This window comes from Tyto alba, unplaced genomic scaffold (genome assembly GCF_018691265.1).
Source record: "Tyto alba isolate M040663 unplaced genomic scaffold, T.alba_DEE_v4.0 Super-Scaffold_26, whole genome shotgun sequence".
NCBI lineage: Eukaryota > Metazoa > Chordata > Aves > Strigiformes > Tytonidae > Tyto > Tyto alba.
The window spans coordinates 23,465,292-23,483,160 of NW_024881300.1; the positions used below are offsets into that span (position 1 = coordinate 23,465,292).

Consider the following 17,869-nt stretch of genomic DNA (forward strand, 5'->3'; position numbering starts at 1 on the left):
CTGCACACTGGGTGATTGTTTCTTCCACTTTCTTAAAGACTTGTGAGATCTCTAATGAAATGTGGAGTGTGTGTCCCAAGCTCGCCCTGCACAGGCGCGCGAGGGATGAGCCAGGGTGGTGTGCCTGCTCTCCGGCCGGACGTCCGCATGAGGCAGGCTGCACCGCCCTCGGTGCTGGCACTGAAAGGAGAAGCTTCTCTGCTTTCTTTGTAGATCGGTCAAAATAAATTTATCAATGCGGGCTTTACTTTTTTTAAAATGGAATGATCTTTAGCAGAAACGTGGTTTAGGTAATACTTTCTATTGAAACATGCCCAGGGGAAACCCAGTCCCGGGTGAGGGCCCATTTGACCTTGATTGCCCCATCCGTCCCCATCGTCCCGGCGAGCGGCTGAGCCGCAGCACTGGCCCTCGGGCGGCTCCCGAAACGCCACCCGGAGCCAGGGGCCGCTGTCCCGTTCCCCGGCGGGACCTCCGGGCTCCCTCCTTTCCCCTGGCTCCCACGCGCCGTGGGGTGCAGCCCCTCGCCCCCGGGGCTGCTCTGCCCGGCCGCTGCCCTCCGCTCCGGGCCGCGGAAGGGGGATGCTCTCCGCCTGGGGCTGAGCTTTAGAAAGTGTCTCATCGGGACGACCGTGAGATTTATCACAAGCAAACCAGCAAGGAGGGTAGGAATTGTGGCTATTCCCGACTCCGTTTTTACGGCAGGATGTAAATGATTAATATTCAACACATTGCTTTCCGGCTAAAGCCTGAATCAGACCGGGGTAGATCGCTACGAGACTTTTGAGATTTGGGGTGGGGCTTACATGTGTTTTCTGCCTAGAGAGAAGCGCTTCGTCTGCAGTGACCCAGCTATGAAAGAGACTTTCTTAATGCACTGCCAGTTGTATAGATGTAGGATATCAGATTTTTTTCCACAAAAACAAGAAACAAACTCTATTTAAAATATAGACTGAAATGAAATATTTCTAGAGGAATAGCCTGAAGGGCTTTTATTTTTTTAATGATTTTTTTTTTTTTTTTTAATCCATGATGCTCACCTAACAGAGCAATTAGTGCAATGGAGCGTCCCTGATTCGAATCCGTGGTAGATTGCTATTAAAGGAGGTATTAATGGGCTGCCGAGAGCTGGGAAATTGTTGCAGAAAAGTGTGTTTATGGAGTATGGTGCTGGCAGGCATGATTTCAATCGGATTTGACATGTTTAACATAAATGTATACTGCACAGCTCCTGCAGTTTATGAATAATTCCTACAGGCCCACTGCCTTTCTAATTACTGAAATTGAAAAAAACAGGTCAGGCACATCCTGACGGAAATCTATTACTGCCCCTCCCCCTGCTGCCGCTTTTTTCTGTTTTTTTAATATATGGCATTTGTTGAGCACTTAATGGCTGGGGTATTCTGGGGACCGGAGTAAAGGCGGGGGCGAGAGTGGGCTGGGCGGAAGGGGACGAGGGGCGCAGTGGGGCGGCTCTCAGCCCCGGCTGCTGTGTGAGGGAAGCCTAGGAGCGGGGATGGGAAGGCCGGCTGGAATGCTGCTTTTTTTCCTGGGGATTTACGAAGCACAAAAGGCTCCCGGGCACCAGCTCAAGCCCAGGAAAGAGCCGGGCCGGGCACCTGGGTGCGGCGGCTGGCTGGGCAGGCTGGGCTCGGCGCGCGCCCCGCAGCGCCCGCGGGTGCTGCTCTCTGGTCTCTGGGGGCCGACGTCCCCGTGGGGGTCTGGGAGGACCCCGAAGGCCATCGGCCCTTCCCCACCCCGCAGCGTCCCCGGCCGCCCTCCGCGCAGCATCTGCCATGGCCGTGCCGGGGCACCCCGGCCCGGGGGGCTGCGGGACCCTTCGGTTCTTCCCCACGGCCAGGCTGATTGGGTTTGTGACTCCTTCCTGAGCTTTCTTTCCCTGTTCGTACCTAGCAAAGTACAGCTGCTTCTGAAAAAGCAGCAAAGTTATGGATCAGGCCCAAGTGGAACAACCGTTGAGCTCGGGCTGGGGGCGCTGGGCTGGCACACCCCCAGCGCGGCGCCGGCCCTGCGGCCGCTTTGCCGTTCTCGGATACTTTTCACGCGTGTTCGTCCGCGCGCGGGTCTCTGCCGGAGCGTCTGCGATCCCTGCCCTCCGTGCTTACCCTCGCCTCACCGGTGGTGTCTGCTCACCCAGTAGCTCTGTGCCGCCCGGCAGTGGGGGTGATCCCTTCTTGCTGGTTTTAAGGAGTTAGCAGAATTGCTGTTTTTTAGACCCTCTCCGTGGCTCAACACATCGATTTCACAAATCAGTTGATACGGACCCTCATGGTAGGTTAGTTGAAATGTTTACTCAGTTGAATTGGACAGTAATGTTCACGCAGACTAATAGCTGGTGCAAGAACCGTGTGAAATAAGTAAATATAAAAGATTATTGCTTGTTTCCTTTCAGCCATTTTGCAATTTAAAAAAGCCCACTATTCCCCACGGTTCTAAAGGTATGGTCTTGGGCACCATTGCTGGAAGAAAAAGTGAGGCGCTTTAGGGTAGCACTTTGAAAGGTGGGGTTGTGCTGGGCACCAGATGGGATGATTTTCTGCGTACCCCATCTTCCCTCCTGCCCTGCACAAGTCTCTGAGCAGCAAAGAGGGAGCAGTTGCTCCCGGGGCAGGGAAACCTCCGGGCTTTGGTCCAGGCCTTTCCTTGGGGGTTCGTTCGCCGCAGCGTTTTGCTACTCGGGTGCCAAGGGCGGCTTCAGCCGCCGTCGCTGCCACGTGCGTATCTGCGAGCACCCGGACCCTCGTCCCAGCGTGCCGGCTGGCTCAGCTCCCTGGCTCAGCCTCGGGACTCTCGTAACCTTTGGGATCGATCCGTGACTTTGTGCCGTTGCTCCGGTACCTCTTGCCCGGGCTGCACGGGTCGTTTTCCCTCTGCCAGCACCTTGGCTCTTGGTTCGTGGTTCTGCCTCCACGTGCCCCTTGTGCTGCCTGGCGTCTCACCACAAAGTTTTCAGGGAGTTCTGTGTTTGTGCAGAGAGTGGAAGAAAAGTCTGGTGGTGGCTGGGGCTTCTGGGTACTGTAATATGAATATTTAATAGTAATTCAGTTGTTCATACTCACTGCAGGCTAGAAGGTATGACACAGCATTAGAAAAACAAATTATTTGACCATTTTCAGGGCTACATTTCTTAAAGGCAGCAATAAAGGTCTGAGTACAAAAGTGTGCTTGCAAATCTCTGTGTATTTACTTCTGTCTGTCATGCGCTCACGTTATTTATCAAATACAGAGCCGAAAAAATACTGTAGAGCAACAGGCAATATACAGGCCTGTTAGTATGGCTACAACATCTTATTAGAACGAACGGTACCTTCAGGGAATAAGGAATGTAAACAGACAGCGTTCCAGAAAGAAACATTCAGCCATACATTATTAAGACGGGAGGTAAGGAACGGGCGGCGCTGTACTGGAGCTGTACACCCAGGTCCCCTTTCGGGGAGGCCGGAGCGGGGCTCCGGCTGCTTCCCAGTCCCTGCAGGCTCTCGGTGCCGTTACCTTCGCTGAGTTATTCTTGCTTAATATACAAGTTGTGCATTTCTGCGGGATGGCAACTGTCTGCCAAAGAGGCTGAGACCGAAACTGCGTGCGCTGCTATTCTGGGCTCCTCTGCTGCTGTTAGTGGGTCTGTGCAGGTAGCTCGGGATCGCAGAGCCCGGCCTTGCCTGTCCCCCACGGGGAGGGCTGCGTGAGCATGAAGGCGGGTAAAACAGCCCGCTCCAGCCCCAGGATCTCGGGAGGAAAACCACAGCCGCTTCAGGGATGCTCCTCCGCGAGGCCACGCCGGGTGACGGCCATCGTGGGCACGTCCAGCCGCAGGACCAGGCAGGTTGCTCTGGTCCGAGGGTTGGGATGCTGAGCAATTGCTCCAGGAAAACGTCAGGGGAGGTTTGAGGAGGGAGGCACCACCAAATATGGAGTTTTATTTTCCATCAGGCAGTGAAAACACAGTTCCCTGGTCCCGCTGAAAACTTTTTTCCCAGGCCGGCTGCTGAACTGAGCAGGAAGGGAGTTTTTTCGGTAGGCTGGGGGCAGGGAGGGTGTTGTTTTTTAGATCAATGGCGATAGCAGAAACCCCACTGTAAATTTCTAGGGCAAGTGGCAAGCTGGTTTACGGAATGCAGGGAGATGAGAACCTCTGGCTTACGGAAAGCAGCATGAATTAATAATCATTTAATTGGCTTTTCCATTATGTTGCTGGGTTGGGAGATGGAAGTTTAGATGAAGGTGCTGTCAGTGGTACTTTAGCTAAAAGAATCTGATGGCTGGGAGGCGGGGTGGCAATGCCCTTCCCACCAGGCAGCTTTGGGGACCCTTGCTGGTTTTGCCTCTGGACCTAGCAAAGGAAGGGATCCCCACTTCCAAGGAAGCATCCCATCTCACCTCTGAAATAACGCCTGGGAGGATTCCTCTTCTTCTGAAAAGCAGAAGCTGCCGAGGAAGAGCAAGAAGACAAGTAGCTCTCCAAGAAGTGCTGTGACAGGACAGGACGCCTGCAGCTTGGCTTTCGGGTACATTGTTGAGAAAGGCAGATTTTTCTCTAAGGTTGGCAAATCTGAAGTAAATCCATTTAAAGGGTCAGAATAATCGAAATACTAACTGATACACAGGCATACACCATACTGTAAACCTCGATTCCTTTTTTCTTTCCTGCAAGGCCTGGACCTCTAATCGTGATGCTGGACGTGCTTAGGGCACAGGCCTCGTGCTCCACCTTCTCTGGTGCCGAGCCGCCGTTCGGGGCCAAGGCCCTTCTGACATTTTCAGCGGAGGGAATTTTGTCCCATCCACTCGGTGCAGACATGAGGGTCCCGCGCAGCTGCCGGAGAGCTCTGCAGGCAGGCGCCGAGCTGCGTGTCCTCGTTTCTCCAGGCAGAACAGAGTTCTTAATTCCTCTGATCTGTGATGTGGACCGAATGTGTCACTTCGTGTGTTTGGCTGTTTGTCAGCAATAAACTTTGGTCTCAATGTTAAAATTCCCACTTGAGCTGTCAACTCAGAAAATAATACTTAGAACAAATACCCCATACACGTTTTTCAGAACTCTGCAACAAACCAGTTATTTTGGGGTCTGGACAATCATTAATAATTCTGGGTTTGAAGAATTAAAGTTATGGGTTGGATCAAGTGCATTCAATGAAATTGGGCATTTTGGAGATTGTAAGTAAAGTAAATTTTAATTACCTTTTACATTTCCCTAGTTCTAAGCAGGCTGCTTCTCGTTAGAAAAGAAATAGGAGAATATCCTGTCGAGACACTAGCAGGTTACAGCTAGTGTTCAGCAGCTCTGGGGTAGTCGTCAGCCAGGTTGCTGAATTTTGAGTCACTGCATCTGAAAACATCCCATCGGGGAGCCCTGGAAGAGGTGCCCAGTGGAGTCGGTGGCAGAGGGTGAGGACCAGGGGACCAGGGGCTCCCCGAGCGCCTCGAGCCTCACTGGGCCAGCGCAGATCCTGCCGCCCGTGGGGTCACCGGGGCTGTTGTAAGTGTCCCGAGCTCACCCGGGTTTATTAATGCAATTTTGTAGGTATTTCACGGTTCTGACTGCTGCCAAAGCAGAAAGCGTTGTCATGCTTTATTTGGAGAGGTGACCCGTGTACACGAGCAGAGGTTTTCCAGTCGCCCCTTTTCCTCCCTGGCATCCCCTGCCCCTCTCCCAGGGCTGGCAGTGCCAGCACGGCTCCCTGCCGTACTTCTCGGTTTTGCGGAGCAGATGACACCCAAAGGTTCGAGGCGACGGTGGACAGATCCAGAGCCCAGGGACACCCTGCCCGGACGGCGCAGGGGACAGTCACCGCCCGGGGCAGAGAAGTTTGCGGGGACCCGAAGTTGTGGCTGGCGGTGTTGCCCCAGCCCGGTGCAGGCCTGGAGCCGAGCTCGCCTGGCTGCGTGACCGTGCCGGCAGGCCTGGGGTCTCCAGGCACCCGTCCCGGTGCCTGACTGGGGCTGATGGTTCAACGTCCAAGGTCACACCGAGGAGTGGACAACGTCAGCAGCAATCAGCCTCCTTCTCGGGGCCGCTCACATCACACGAGGCTCAGGCAGGGTGGTCCTTCGCCCGCCGTGGTGCTGGCTCTCGTGGTGGTCTCTGCCTCCCCGAGCCCACCGGGAGGGACTGCTTTCCATGGCGGAGGAGCGGCGCAGGTGGGTCCGGGCTGGGGCCGTGCTTCTCGTGCTCCAAGCACATTTTATCAGCAGGAAGTAAGGCAGGCCAGCTTTGGTCCTGTAGACCTCTTCAATGACTTTCCAGTTCGGAACCCCAGTGAGGGTCTCGGGTTCCAGTCAGCGGGTTGACCTGAGAAGCAGCCCATCGTTCTGTGCCGGGGCAGAGCAGGACCTGTGTCGGTGCCCGTAAGGCGGCACTGACGCCACAGACTTGCTTTACACAAAGAAATTCTCGGTTTGGACATTCTCATGGAGTTGGCAGCACAGCGGGGTCCTGCAGTTCTGGTTTCAGGTACAGCCAGGACGTCGCATCGGCGCGTGGGGGCTGCGCAACCCCTGGGGGCTGAAACACCAGGCTTGTGGCAGGGCACCGCTCCGGGGCAGGACGTCACCTCTGAGCAGGCTTTGGCACGGCCAAGCCTGCCCGGAGAAATTCAGCAGTACCAGAGCTGCTCCGATCCCTCCTTCCCTCTGACAGTATTGTCACCTATTCGCAGTACCTGTTTTCCCTCTCCTGGCAGTTATTTTGCCTCTATTTGACTGAATGCTTCAAGGTGGGTTCTGTCGGGGAAGACGGTTAGAAAAGAGGGTTGTATTTCTTACTGTGATGTGGTGCCTTCTGAAATAGAGCTCGTGCCAATGAACAGAAGGATCTCTGAGAAGGAAGCCGTTTCCCTGGATCTTACGGCATCTGCTGAAACAAGGAGTGGATACCAGCGGGTTCACAAAGAGAATAAGAGACAAGGGGAAGAGTATGGGGGGACCAGTCTAAGAATGCTACAGTGCCTTGTTAATCGGCAGCCGATCCATCATATTAAATATCCAGCTGTCATATATTACCTTTCAAGTGAAAATGAATAACTCCCATTAAGGGCGAAATGGGTTTGAAGTCGATTCGAGACAGATTAAAGTACTGTTATGAATGTGTGTTCGGGGAGGAGGAGACGGGGGCTGTGTATAATATACTTGTCCTTACAGTTTTTAAATAATAGATGTCCCACAAATTTATGTACTGCAGTCTGCCAGGGTTCGGGGGAGGGGTAAAGGTCAGGGATGTGCTTCTCCAAGTGCCGCAACTTGCAGAGTGTTTTGCCGTTGACTTCTGCGCTCATTTGCTGCCTTCTGCTTTGCTGAAATAAAATCACCTTTCCTCAGCTTGTTAGAGCGTGAGAAGGTCCCGGGCCATCCCGGCACGGGCCGCAGGCTGGGTCTCTGCCCCGGGCGTGCGGGCTGGTGCCACCCCGGCCGTGTGTCGCGGCTTCCAGCGCCCGGGCTGACGGGCACCACTTCCAGCCACCTCCAAGGCAAGTGGACTGCAGAGTGTTCGTACACGAAACGTCCCAGGTGAGCGGGGAGTGTGAGCTCTGCTTTGCCCAGCCAGCCCAGCCGCTCGATGACGAGGTGCGGCACGCCGAGAAGCGCATCCCTGACCCCCACCCCTCCGCCGAACCCCGAGGCGGCACGCTGGCCTCCACGTCTGGCCAGGCGTGCGAGTGCCTGCTGTAAACACAGGACAAGGCTCTCCTGCACCAAACAGGCTGCAGGCAGCCCACAGAAATAGCTGAGATTTCTCTGCTTCTAACTGTAAGCGACATGGTTCCCTTGCTACGGAAGATAATCAGGAATGAACTTCCTGGGGCCAGGCATGCGTTGTAGGACTTAAGTTAGTCCACAGACTCATCCTCCTCCAAGTCCTTGGTATGTGTTTCCAGCAACAGCAGCAGAGTAAATGGAAATACTGTCTTCGTCCAACTTAAGCTTCTTTGGGGATGTCCTGATATAAATCTCTTTTTGTTTCAGCACCAGCCAGCCAGGCAGAGAAGGAGCTGACAGAGCCTCCAGCATCCTCTAAACGAATATCGTTTCCCAGCAGCTCTGAGTCGCCTCTCTCCTTTAAATGGTCAAAAACTTCAGAAGAGACCAAATCAGAGCAGGTAAGGAAGAAGAACCCAGCTTTTTGTGCTTCTACAAGCAGGTAATTTGCTTCGTATGTGCCAAAAGCAAAGAATAAAATAGGAGAAGGAGGATGAAAGGCAGTAGCTGGTGGTAGGAGAAGGCATCAGATTATGGAAGTCTAGCTGTAAGGAAAGAGGAAAGCGGCAGCCGTAACTGTTGCGTGATTCATTTGTCTTGCTCTGCAGATGTATCAGTGTCCGTATTGCAAGTACAGTAACACGGACGTGAATCGGCTGCGGGTGCACGCCATGACCCAGCACTCGGTGCAGCCCATGCTCCGCTGCCCGCTCTGCCAGGACATGCTGAACAACAAGATCCATTTGCAGCTGCACCTCACCCACCTGCACAGTGTGTCGCCTGACTGTGTCGAGAAACTCATCATGACGGTAAGTGCCTGTGTCATGAGGCATGTCTGCTGCCCTCCTCGCAGAGGGGAAGAGGAGAGGCACGGCCTGACCTGCACGGGCTGGCTTTGCTGTCGTGGGCAGCTCCTTCAGCTGCCAGGCCTCTGTCGTCTGGGTTTTTCCCACCCCTGTGTGTTTTGTCTGAAGAGGCTATCCTGCCCCTGCTTGAGCACTGCGGAACCTGGCAGTGTTTCAGTGTTGAGTAATTTCCCTGTGAAGAAATTAGAATAAATACGATCTTCTTTAACTCCTGAGGTCACTGCATGGGATCACAGTTTGCACAGAAGCTTCTCGGAGATGCAGTAGCTGATGTGCTGTGCTGTTCCTGTTGCAGAAGGTACTTGTGTGTTGATGAGCACTTCCCAAGAAGGACAGCCAGGGTGATTAAGGTAACATTACAGGAAATCAGGTGTCAGGTTTCTGCTTAAAATATTATTTTAAGAAGCAATGGAGAAACTTCCCTTGGCGGTCTCATCTCATGGAGGGGAGAAAGTCCCGTGGTGTAGCCCGTATTCTGCACTTCGTTCACTTAATGAGGATCAGTTATGGTTGTATGAGATACGTTGGATCTGTTACTTCTGTGAAGAGTTGCTCCAGCCAGAATTACAATGCTTTATTTGTGTAACTATTCCCTTTTCTCGGGGTAACCTGAACAAGCAAGGGATATGCTGCCATTGGCCCAAGGGAGGTGGAACCTTACAGGACTGTTGAATACTAGAGCTATTTCAAGTGCTGTTTTTAAAATGTTTGGAAATGCCTGGTTTAAAATTAAAATATAAGCATAAACGTTTAAAATTCTCTGAAGTAAGAAGTTAGCCACTGAAGTGTAGAGTGAAAGTTCACTAGCTAAAGTTAACTGTCTTCATATGGAGCTCAAAACCTGTAACAGCTCCACTTGTCAAGCTGTTTGTGAAACAACGTTGTGCCCGGGTATGGGCTGTGATTGCTATTGCTTGTGCAGCTTCTGACGGGGAGCAGAAACTTCAGGTGGCAGGTTGTGGTTCACCACAAGCATGTTCGCACCAAGCTCTTGTCCTGCCCTGCGGGCTTGTTTTAGGAGCTAGCCTGGGAATCCTTCTCCAACGCCATCTCCAAGGAATCAAGGTTCATCTAACTCGAGAGCTAGTGCTTGGTGAGAAGCAGCAAGTTAACAGTGCGAAGTTCGAGTTCTCGTTTGTGAGACCTGGGTTTGTGCTCCGGCTTGCTTCACCCCCGAGCCGCTGGCCCGGCGTCTCTGCTGCCGGCGTCGGCGCGGAGTCGCGTGTGCAGCTCACGGGCCGCTCCTGCGGGAATTGGACACGCTGTCAGGGCGCAGAAATGCTCACAAAGGCTCACCCCACTCCAGCACTCAGGCACTTGCTTCAGTAAATAACATTTTGAGTCCCAGAATGCATCTTTCATGAATTCCCCTTTCATAGGTTTCACGTGAGTGTGCCTTTCCATTTGCTAGTGTCAGTTTAAGACACAGGTAGAATTAATAAGGCACATTTTCAAAAACCCTTCTAAATTCACAAATGGGATGTATTGTCAGATTTCTACACTGTTATTTCTTTCATATAATCTTTAAGGCAAGGCTGTGTCTGCATTTAAGAACTTGTCACCAAGTATATAAAATAAGTATTTATTTTGATTCCTGTCAGTTCTTTCTCTTGGTGATATTTTTTTTGCACCCCGTTTCCGCTTGTTTTCTCCCTTCTTTGCTGACGCCTGACAATGGAGGCGAGTACTATCGTGTTTGTCATAATACTCGTGTTCTCTATCAACTCCCCTCCTGTGACGTCGCCTGAACAAGTACCTGCAGAGTTGCGCATCTTTTCTCTTACAGTTGTCTCATCTTACCTTTCTATCACCCTTCCAGTCCTCTTGTGGCTCCTTCTCAAACACCTTTTTATCTTCCCCTCTTGCCTTACCAAGTGCTGTCCTCTAACTTCCCTACGCTCTCTCTCGGCCCCGTCGGGCTCCCCGGGAGCTGAAGAGGTGCCCGGCGTGCTGGCTGGCTGCAGAGGCTCGTGGTGGCCACGGCTGGACCAAGCACTCCCACCCGCCCCCAAGAACCACGTGTGCCCCCAGTAGTCACCGCATCATAAAACCCATTAAAAATCCAGCCAGGCTGACGGGTCCCAGCACTCTCTGAATACCGAAATAGAGAGAGGTGGGGAAGAAGAGCTCCAGCAGCTCCCTAGCCCCGTGAAGCTGGCCATGCCCACAGGCTCTGGCAGGACGTAGCCCTGATCTGCCAGCCACTCGTGTACCTGGGTCCAGGAGCTGTCCTGGCACAAAGACCTCGCTCTCTGCATCCATTTGGATTGATGGTGCTCTAAGTGCGTAAATGCCTTCTGAGGACTTGAACGAATCTTGTTAGCTTCTGACTAAATTGATGGAAGACATTTTGACCTTACAAGAGCAGTGAGCAGAATCTGAGCCCCTTACTTACACCAGCAGGCGTAACCGGTTTGCTACGGGTATCTGGCACACGGAAGTGAGATGGTTCGTTTCTGAGCTGGGCTGTTGGCAGAACGCGCGGTCTGGAGCACCGCGGCTGGGCTGGCCCGTCTCCTCCTGAGCGGGTCTGTGTCCTCCAGGACATGGGGCGACGGGCAGCGGCCGCTCGTTCAGGAGCTCGGGACACCCCGCCGAGGATGTGGCCAAAGCCGCTGCCGTACTGCGGAGGACAGTCCCCTTAGGTGAGCACGTCTGCTGGGCTGGAGCGGAGCCTCGTGCTTCCGCTGGGAGCCCCGAGACTGGCCCCGCCACGGGACTCGTCCTCTTGCTGGTTCCTGGGTTTCCCACCTCGCCGCTGCCGCAGGCCCTGGGCAGCTCTTTCCTTTGGTACCCAGAGACACGTCTGGGGAGGAAGATTGCCTCTCCTGCTTCAAGTCAGTTAGCATGTGGGTCAGGGAGGAGGTTCTTTTTTGCGTTAAACGACAACTATTTTGGGAAAGCAATATGGCTTGTGCAGAATGTGGCAGCACCTAAGGTTCCCGATACTGCTCATTCTAGCCAGGATTCCCTCATCAGTCCGAGGCGTGAAGCGGGTCTCGGTGCCACCGCGAGGGAGTTGCAGTCCAGTAAATGGGAGCCGGGTCCCTTTCGACACAGTGTCTTTGCGCTCGGCGTTTGGAGGAGGCTCCAGTTAATAATACCTTATCAGACGCCTTTCAGGAACCTGCAGTGTCTAATATGTCTGTTGCCGTGGTAACGGCTGCTTGCTTGCGCTCAGCATCTCGGAGCTGGCTGCTCCGCGCCCCGTCCTTCTCGTACCAGCGAGCAGCCGGGCGCCCCAGGTTGCCACCGAGCGAGCAACCCGGCTGTCCCAGGGGCTGCCCGGGCGCTGGGACGGGGGCTGGCGGGGCCGAGGGAGAGGAGCGCAGCCCCGCACACAGGGGGGCTGGGGGGGGCCCGTGGGGCAGGGGCTCCCGCCGTCCCCCCCCGCCGCGCCTTCCCTTCCGCGGGGCTGGCGGGCGAAGGTGGCCAGGTTCATTTTACGTGGCGTTTCAGCCGCCCTAAGCAGGTCTAATCGCCGTCTTTCCACGTAACAGCCTCTTTGCTGATCTCGGGCCTGCACCGCTCCAGCAGAGAGCCCCTTAATGAGGGTGAAGTGCAGTTCGCCTGCACAGTCGATTGACAAGACTGATGGGCTCAAGCGGGGAGAAGGGACGGCTTCCCGAGAGCCTCCGGGAGCGGGGAGCTCTCCCTCCTCCCGCGGCCGGCTTTATCCTTCTGCACATTCCTCTCCCGTCACTTCTGTTGTCAGTTTTCCTGGGTTCAGGGCGTCTTCGCAGTGTTTCAGCCGTCTGTCCATATTTTTCTTTTCTCCCTTGCTCTAAGAGTAATTCTTGCCCATCCCTGCCATCCTCACTTCTCCCTCTTGCTGTCTTTACATTTTTTGCCTCTTTCCTATTGTCTTTTCTTACTGCTCTCTCCCTTCTGCTGTCATTCAATTTTTCTCTCTCCCTCCTTCTCGCCCCCTCTCACTCCCCCCTTTCCCTCTCACTCTGTGTCTCATTCTCCATCTCGGATGAAGGTAATGAAAATAATCGGGCTTCATTAATTCTGAGCCCTGTGAGATGATAGCCATTTGGAGCCATGTTTGCCAATTAGATGGTCTAAATTAGAAGTGACCTTGGTATACTGCCATCGCTTTGCCTCTCTGAGTCTAATGAAGCTTTTCACTCCAGCACCCTCTCTCTCTCTTTGTAATGGAAATTACCTCCTTTGTCTGGTTCGGGAACCTTGCATTGCATGTGTATTTCCCCCTGGTTGCATGGACGTAGGGATAGTAATGTATCTCTTCAGACCCCTTCTAGAGATTTTCTTTTCAAAGCCACATGATTTCAGCATTTTGGGGCATTTACGGAGCAACTGCATGGACTGTCCACACACTTGGTCACTCAGTTTGGAGGAAAGTCAGAGCAGGCAGATCCAGTGCGCAAGGGGAGCTGGCTATTCACTGCTCTCCAAGATTAATTTTTTTGACGTGCCAAGAATATGCTTGTGTCACGCTGCCGGGGCCAGTGCGGGAGGGGTGATGCAGCCCTGAGCCTCCGGCCTGCGCTGGTAAGCGGCTCTGCAGCTCATCGTCTTAAAAATCTGGTAGATCTGGTAGTGGCAGGAGCCACGCTTGTCACTGCTGGAGGTTGTCACCGGTGAGGAGAGGACCTGCGGGTTGTTCTCCAGAGCGGTGACAGGTCTGTAGGTGTCAGGGCCTGTGCGATCTGCCGAGGATGTTCGTGGGGCAGGGAGGCAGGAGACGTGGCGGGTCAGCCCTTGGGATTTTTGTCAGTCACCCTCTGGACCACATTGTCTATAGAAATGGCCATCGAACTGGGGTGCCCATGCCTGCCGGCGGATCTTGCCATCATAAAGAAATTTTACCTGCTTCAAGGGATATGAATTTCATCCAAAAGGGAGGGTCCTCAGAAGCAGAGAGGCTTGTCCCAACAACTTTCCATCTTCTAAGGCAGCTTCTCTGCAGTCTGCTCCAGAGAGAGGTTCTCCCGGTGCCGTTCCCACCCCCGGTACAGACCACAGTGGAGATGTTTCAAAGTGGGGAGCAGGAGGGGCCGCCACAGTCTCTAGCCCAAACTCTTTACCCAAGAAGGTCCCCACCCCACCGAGCGGGACGGGGATGGGGACAGGGACGGGGCGGTTGGAGCAGAGGCTGTGCCCTGAGGGCCTGCCCCAGCATTCGGGGTTTTCTTGGAGGCGCTGACTCTGGTCACTGCGGTACAGATAGACAGAACCTGATCCACATAGTGGTATCCGAATGCCGGGCTGTCGGAAAGAGTGGGCAGGAGTGAGCTGCTGCTCCCTTCCCCACCTCCCGGCTTCGTTTGGGCAGAAAGGTCAAGAGCAGCAGGGGTCAGGGGAACCGTTTGCCTTCTGTGCAGTAACGGCGGGAGAGCAACCAAGGGGAGAGCCCAGGCAGGGGCACGGGGGGCCGGGCGCGCTCGGGGCTGGGCGCGGAGCTGGGGCTGCTCCCGCGGAGCGGAGCTGCCGAGCTGGGAGGCTCTGCTGGTGGCCTGCGGGCCAGGAGGTCGCGGCGGCAGCTGTGAGGAGGATGCGGTTGAATGTCAGAGCAAAACACGTATGTGCAGAGGAAGGAAAGGGAGACGGCAGATCACGCCTGTCGGGCTTACATCTGTAGGGTTTTTTTAATAACAGTTCACGCTGACTGACAGGTTGCCATTGCAAAACAGTGTTGAAGAGACATTTAAACGGGGGGATCGAGGCGTTGAGCAGAGCTGAGGGTGGGTGCCAGGATTACGTGCCAGGTATTGCCTGCTCAGGTGAGAGGGAGGTGGAGAGCGTTTGACAACTGCACACGCTAAGACAGGCTGTGCTCGAGATAAACATGTTCCCCTCTATCGCCAGAACAGTTAATGCCATTTAAATGCATCTGAAGTACAAAATGCTGTGTCATAGAGCACCACTCCTTGTTTATCTGTCAGGTGGCCATGGCCTACTCAGCCGTCTTGCCCCCTTGGTACTCTCACTATTTGTTTATATTAAAAGCAGCTACAACGTGCAAGGCATTTTCTGCACCTTCCAGGAAATGGTATATCATCGGACGGGTTTGCAGTGTAAAAGCACAAATAGTTCAAAATGGGCAGTCTGGAACTCGGTGCAAATGCAAAGTGATTTGAGACATGCAGCCTATTTGCACTGGTTTTGTCTTTGCTACCTGCTCAGGGGTGGTCGGTGGGGATGAAGAGACAGAGTAGTCCTGCCCTGGAAAATGTCATAGGGAACAAGCAGCACTTTCGGGAGCTGCCTGAGTGGTGCTAAACAGATAGAGGACTAAAGCAGGTCCCGTTGCTGAAGCAAGACCAGTGCCTTATTTTCGAGGTTTTGCTTCCCAGGGCCAGCACTGTGTGGCTGTCCGGACTGCCTGCAGTTGCCCTGTATCCCTATCCAAAATTTCTAGTTTTCCTGCGCTTTTTTTCTGTTTGCCTTTTGGGATTTTGTGCCTGTAGCAGTTCAGTGTACCACAGCCATTTTTTTTTTTCTTCCCCCCTTTTTTATTTTCTTTCTTATTGTGGAGGGAGGGGTAGAAGTAGGGTGAGAACTGTGGCTATAGAGATGCAGGTAGATAAAGGTAATTACTTAAACACATATAGGGCAGGACTTATTGGTTTGGAGACCCAGATTAAGATGCAGAGGAGCATGTGAGGTTGATGATTATATTTCGGGGAGAGTTAATTGACGGAAGGTGAAGGCAGACAAAGAACCGCTGCTTACTGCCTTCTTGAATCCCAATCAGGAATTATGATTAAAGACGCGGCGAGACAACAGAGGCCTGATGAATTGGTGTCTTTTTTTTTTTCTTTTTTGCCGTCATTCACACTTGATTGACTTCAACCTTTCAAGTGCAAAAGTCTCTCTTTTCCATTATTATTCATAGCCATCTGAGTTTTTCTAATTAAAGTGTATGAAAACAATTACTGATCCGTCGTACTGAGTGTGGTAGTGGGGATGGCTGCCTTACTGTAATGCGTATAAAAAGCCCACAGTTTTCTATAATGATGTGCAGCTGAGGTGTTAGATAATTTTATTCTTTTTCTACTCTGTTGGGGTTTTTTTTAATTTCTCATGATTTATTTTTCATAATTCCTAAAGATCCTAGGAAAGCGCTCTCCCTGCTGATAAAGCTGAGAGGGATGGCTCCTTCTTGCCTTTCCTCCTTGGCGTCCCTGATCGTCCCCCACCTCCAAGCCCGGCTACCGGGAATTAACCGGTGACCTTTCACGTCTCCCGGCCCACCACCCACAGCCGTCAGATACTCCTGCTTAGAGTAAAAGCTGGAATGAATTCGGTGTGCTCGGCTTCCCTCCTGGTGATTTATCAGTGTCAGCTGCCTTTCCTGCAGCCGCTGGCGGGGCGCAGCGCTCGGCCGTGCCCGGGCCGTCCCGGTCAGGGGAGGGGGCTCGGCGTCCCTCCCGAGGCGGCTCGGATGCCTGCAGCCGCTCATCAGCGAACCTCTGTTCCTGAGGTTTTTCATGGGCTGCTTTTGCTTCCGTTCCCTTAGTGAAGCCAAGGCCTAGCCTGTGTTTGCCGGGATTTGACCTGTGTGCAGATAAGGAAGATTTCATGTCCTGCCCATGGGTTTGCCTGCAGCTCCACCACGGATTTGCCAACATCTCACGCGTTTCAGTCGGAGCCTTGCAGTCCTTGACTTTGCAGGAAGCAAGGTAGCCCGGCGCGCAGATAACAGCCTCGCTCGCTCGCTCGCTCTCGTCTGAAATCCAAGGTTCAGGGGCCCTCTTAGTATCTGACGGAAGGATGGAGAGACTTGTTTTGCTAGGAAGCACACCAGCAGTCAGGCTGGGAGCAGAAGCACCGCAAGCGTTGCGAGTCGGTGCCGGTTTCTGTTCCCCCGGCCAGCGCAGCCCTGGTGAAAGGGAGATGCCCCCTGAGCGGCAGCGGGGCGGCGCACGCAGCTGCTCGGGGCTCCAGAGGTGTCTGCGCTCGCCGCGGGCGCCCAACCAGCGCGGGCAGCCGCGCGCCGGCGTGCGGCACGGGGGGCGGCGGAGCTGCCCGCCCGCCCGGGCAGGGGCCGTGGGGCAGCTCCTCGGGGGGCCTGGGACACGGGCTCCGGACGGCCAGGAGGGTATTCGTCGCCCGGTGTCTGATGCCAGCCGCCTGCAGACTGCTGGCAAGGCAGTTTGTATGTTCTGTGTGTGGCCGGATACGCCCGAAGAAACACAGTTTTTAAGAAAAAGGTGACCGTATGCATTTGAGGCTTTCAAAAGGTATCTCTGGTTGAAGCGCGCAAACTCTCCAGCTCTTTCAAAATGTTGGTGTTCAAGCACTGCACTGGTTGTGATGGTGTGGGTTCTAGACAAACACCTGAAGAGAGGCGAAGGGATCACATCAAACAGAGCAAGGAAAGGGTTACCAAAAGCTTTTCATTTTGCAGACAATTTGCTGTCTTTTTAGTCTTCCCTTATTCATCCTTTCCTTTGTCACCTCTCTCCTTATTTGTACTTTTCTTTCTCGTGCCCCTCCTTTTCCTGCATCAGTACACTTTGAAAACAGTGCTGCAATGCTCCCTAGTTCAAGATTACAGTGTACTTTACGAGGTATGATTTAATTAGGGGCCTTATTATATTTTCAGCAGCTTAAGGTGGGCCTTTCAACTTATCTACCTAATTGGTTGCACAAGAAGTTTCACAGCCCATGACAAAACATTGTCAGTGATCAAAGTCTGAATTCTACATAAAGGAAAAATATTAATAATAAGATTATTCTTCAAGTGTGCACTGCTAATTATGTCCAAAATGTAACTGTAGAAACACTTCTGACTGATGTGAGCTTTGTCTAATAAATATGAGTCTTCAGTGAGCTATGAAAAGTGACGCCTCTGGCTTCACAATACTGGTGTCTAGTTTTGCCACTGAAGATGTTTAAAATACTTTCCTGTGTTTTTCTTGTCCCCACATCCTTTCCTCCCGGTCTCCAGGTGACAACACCTGAGGTGATGATGCCCAGCAGCATGTTTCTCCCAGCAGCCGCTCCAGAGAAAGACGGGAACTCCGCCGCGGAGGAGCTGGGGAAGCAGCCTGGTGAGTGCAGGTCAACGAGGTCCACGGGTGCCACCATTCCCCCGGCTCCCGTCGCCTGGTCGGGGACTGTGTCTGGGGACATCTCCGCCCGGGGGGGAGCTCCACGTGCCCGGCTCTCCCCGGAGGCCCCCAGAGACGGGGCCCGGCTGGGCCATCCCCCTTCCTCTGTGCCCCAAACAGGCTGGTGCCCCGGGTGCCCCAGGGCAGGGCAGCGCAGGGCAGCTCCGAGCTGAGGAGCACGGCTCACCACCGTGGCAATTCACG

General features: G+C 53.6%; 1 protein-coding gene across 4 annotated transcripts in view; it reads left to right on the top strand.

Moving 5' to 3' along the window:
• Nucleotides 1-17,869, top strand: part of ZFHX3 (zinc finger homeobox 3) — a 545,789-nt gene that overhangs the window by 511,576 nt on the left and 16,344 nt on the right. For all 4 annotated transcript variants that reach the window (XM_042797341.1, XM_042797342.1, XM_042797343.1 and 1 more), the window contains 3 exons: nt 7,981-8,114; nt 8,322-8,522; nt 17,503-17,605. In XM_042797341.1, the coding sequence (XP_042653275.1) occupies nt 7,981-8,114; nt 8,322-8,522; nt 17,503-17,605 (438 nt within the window). The remainder of the gene's footprint in view (nt 1-7,980; nt 8,115-8,321; nt 8,523-17,502; nt 17,606-17,869) is intronic.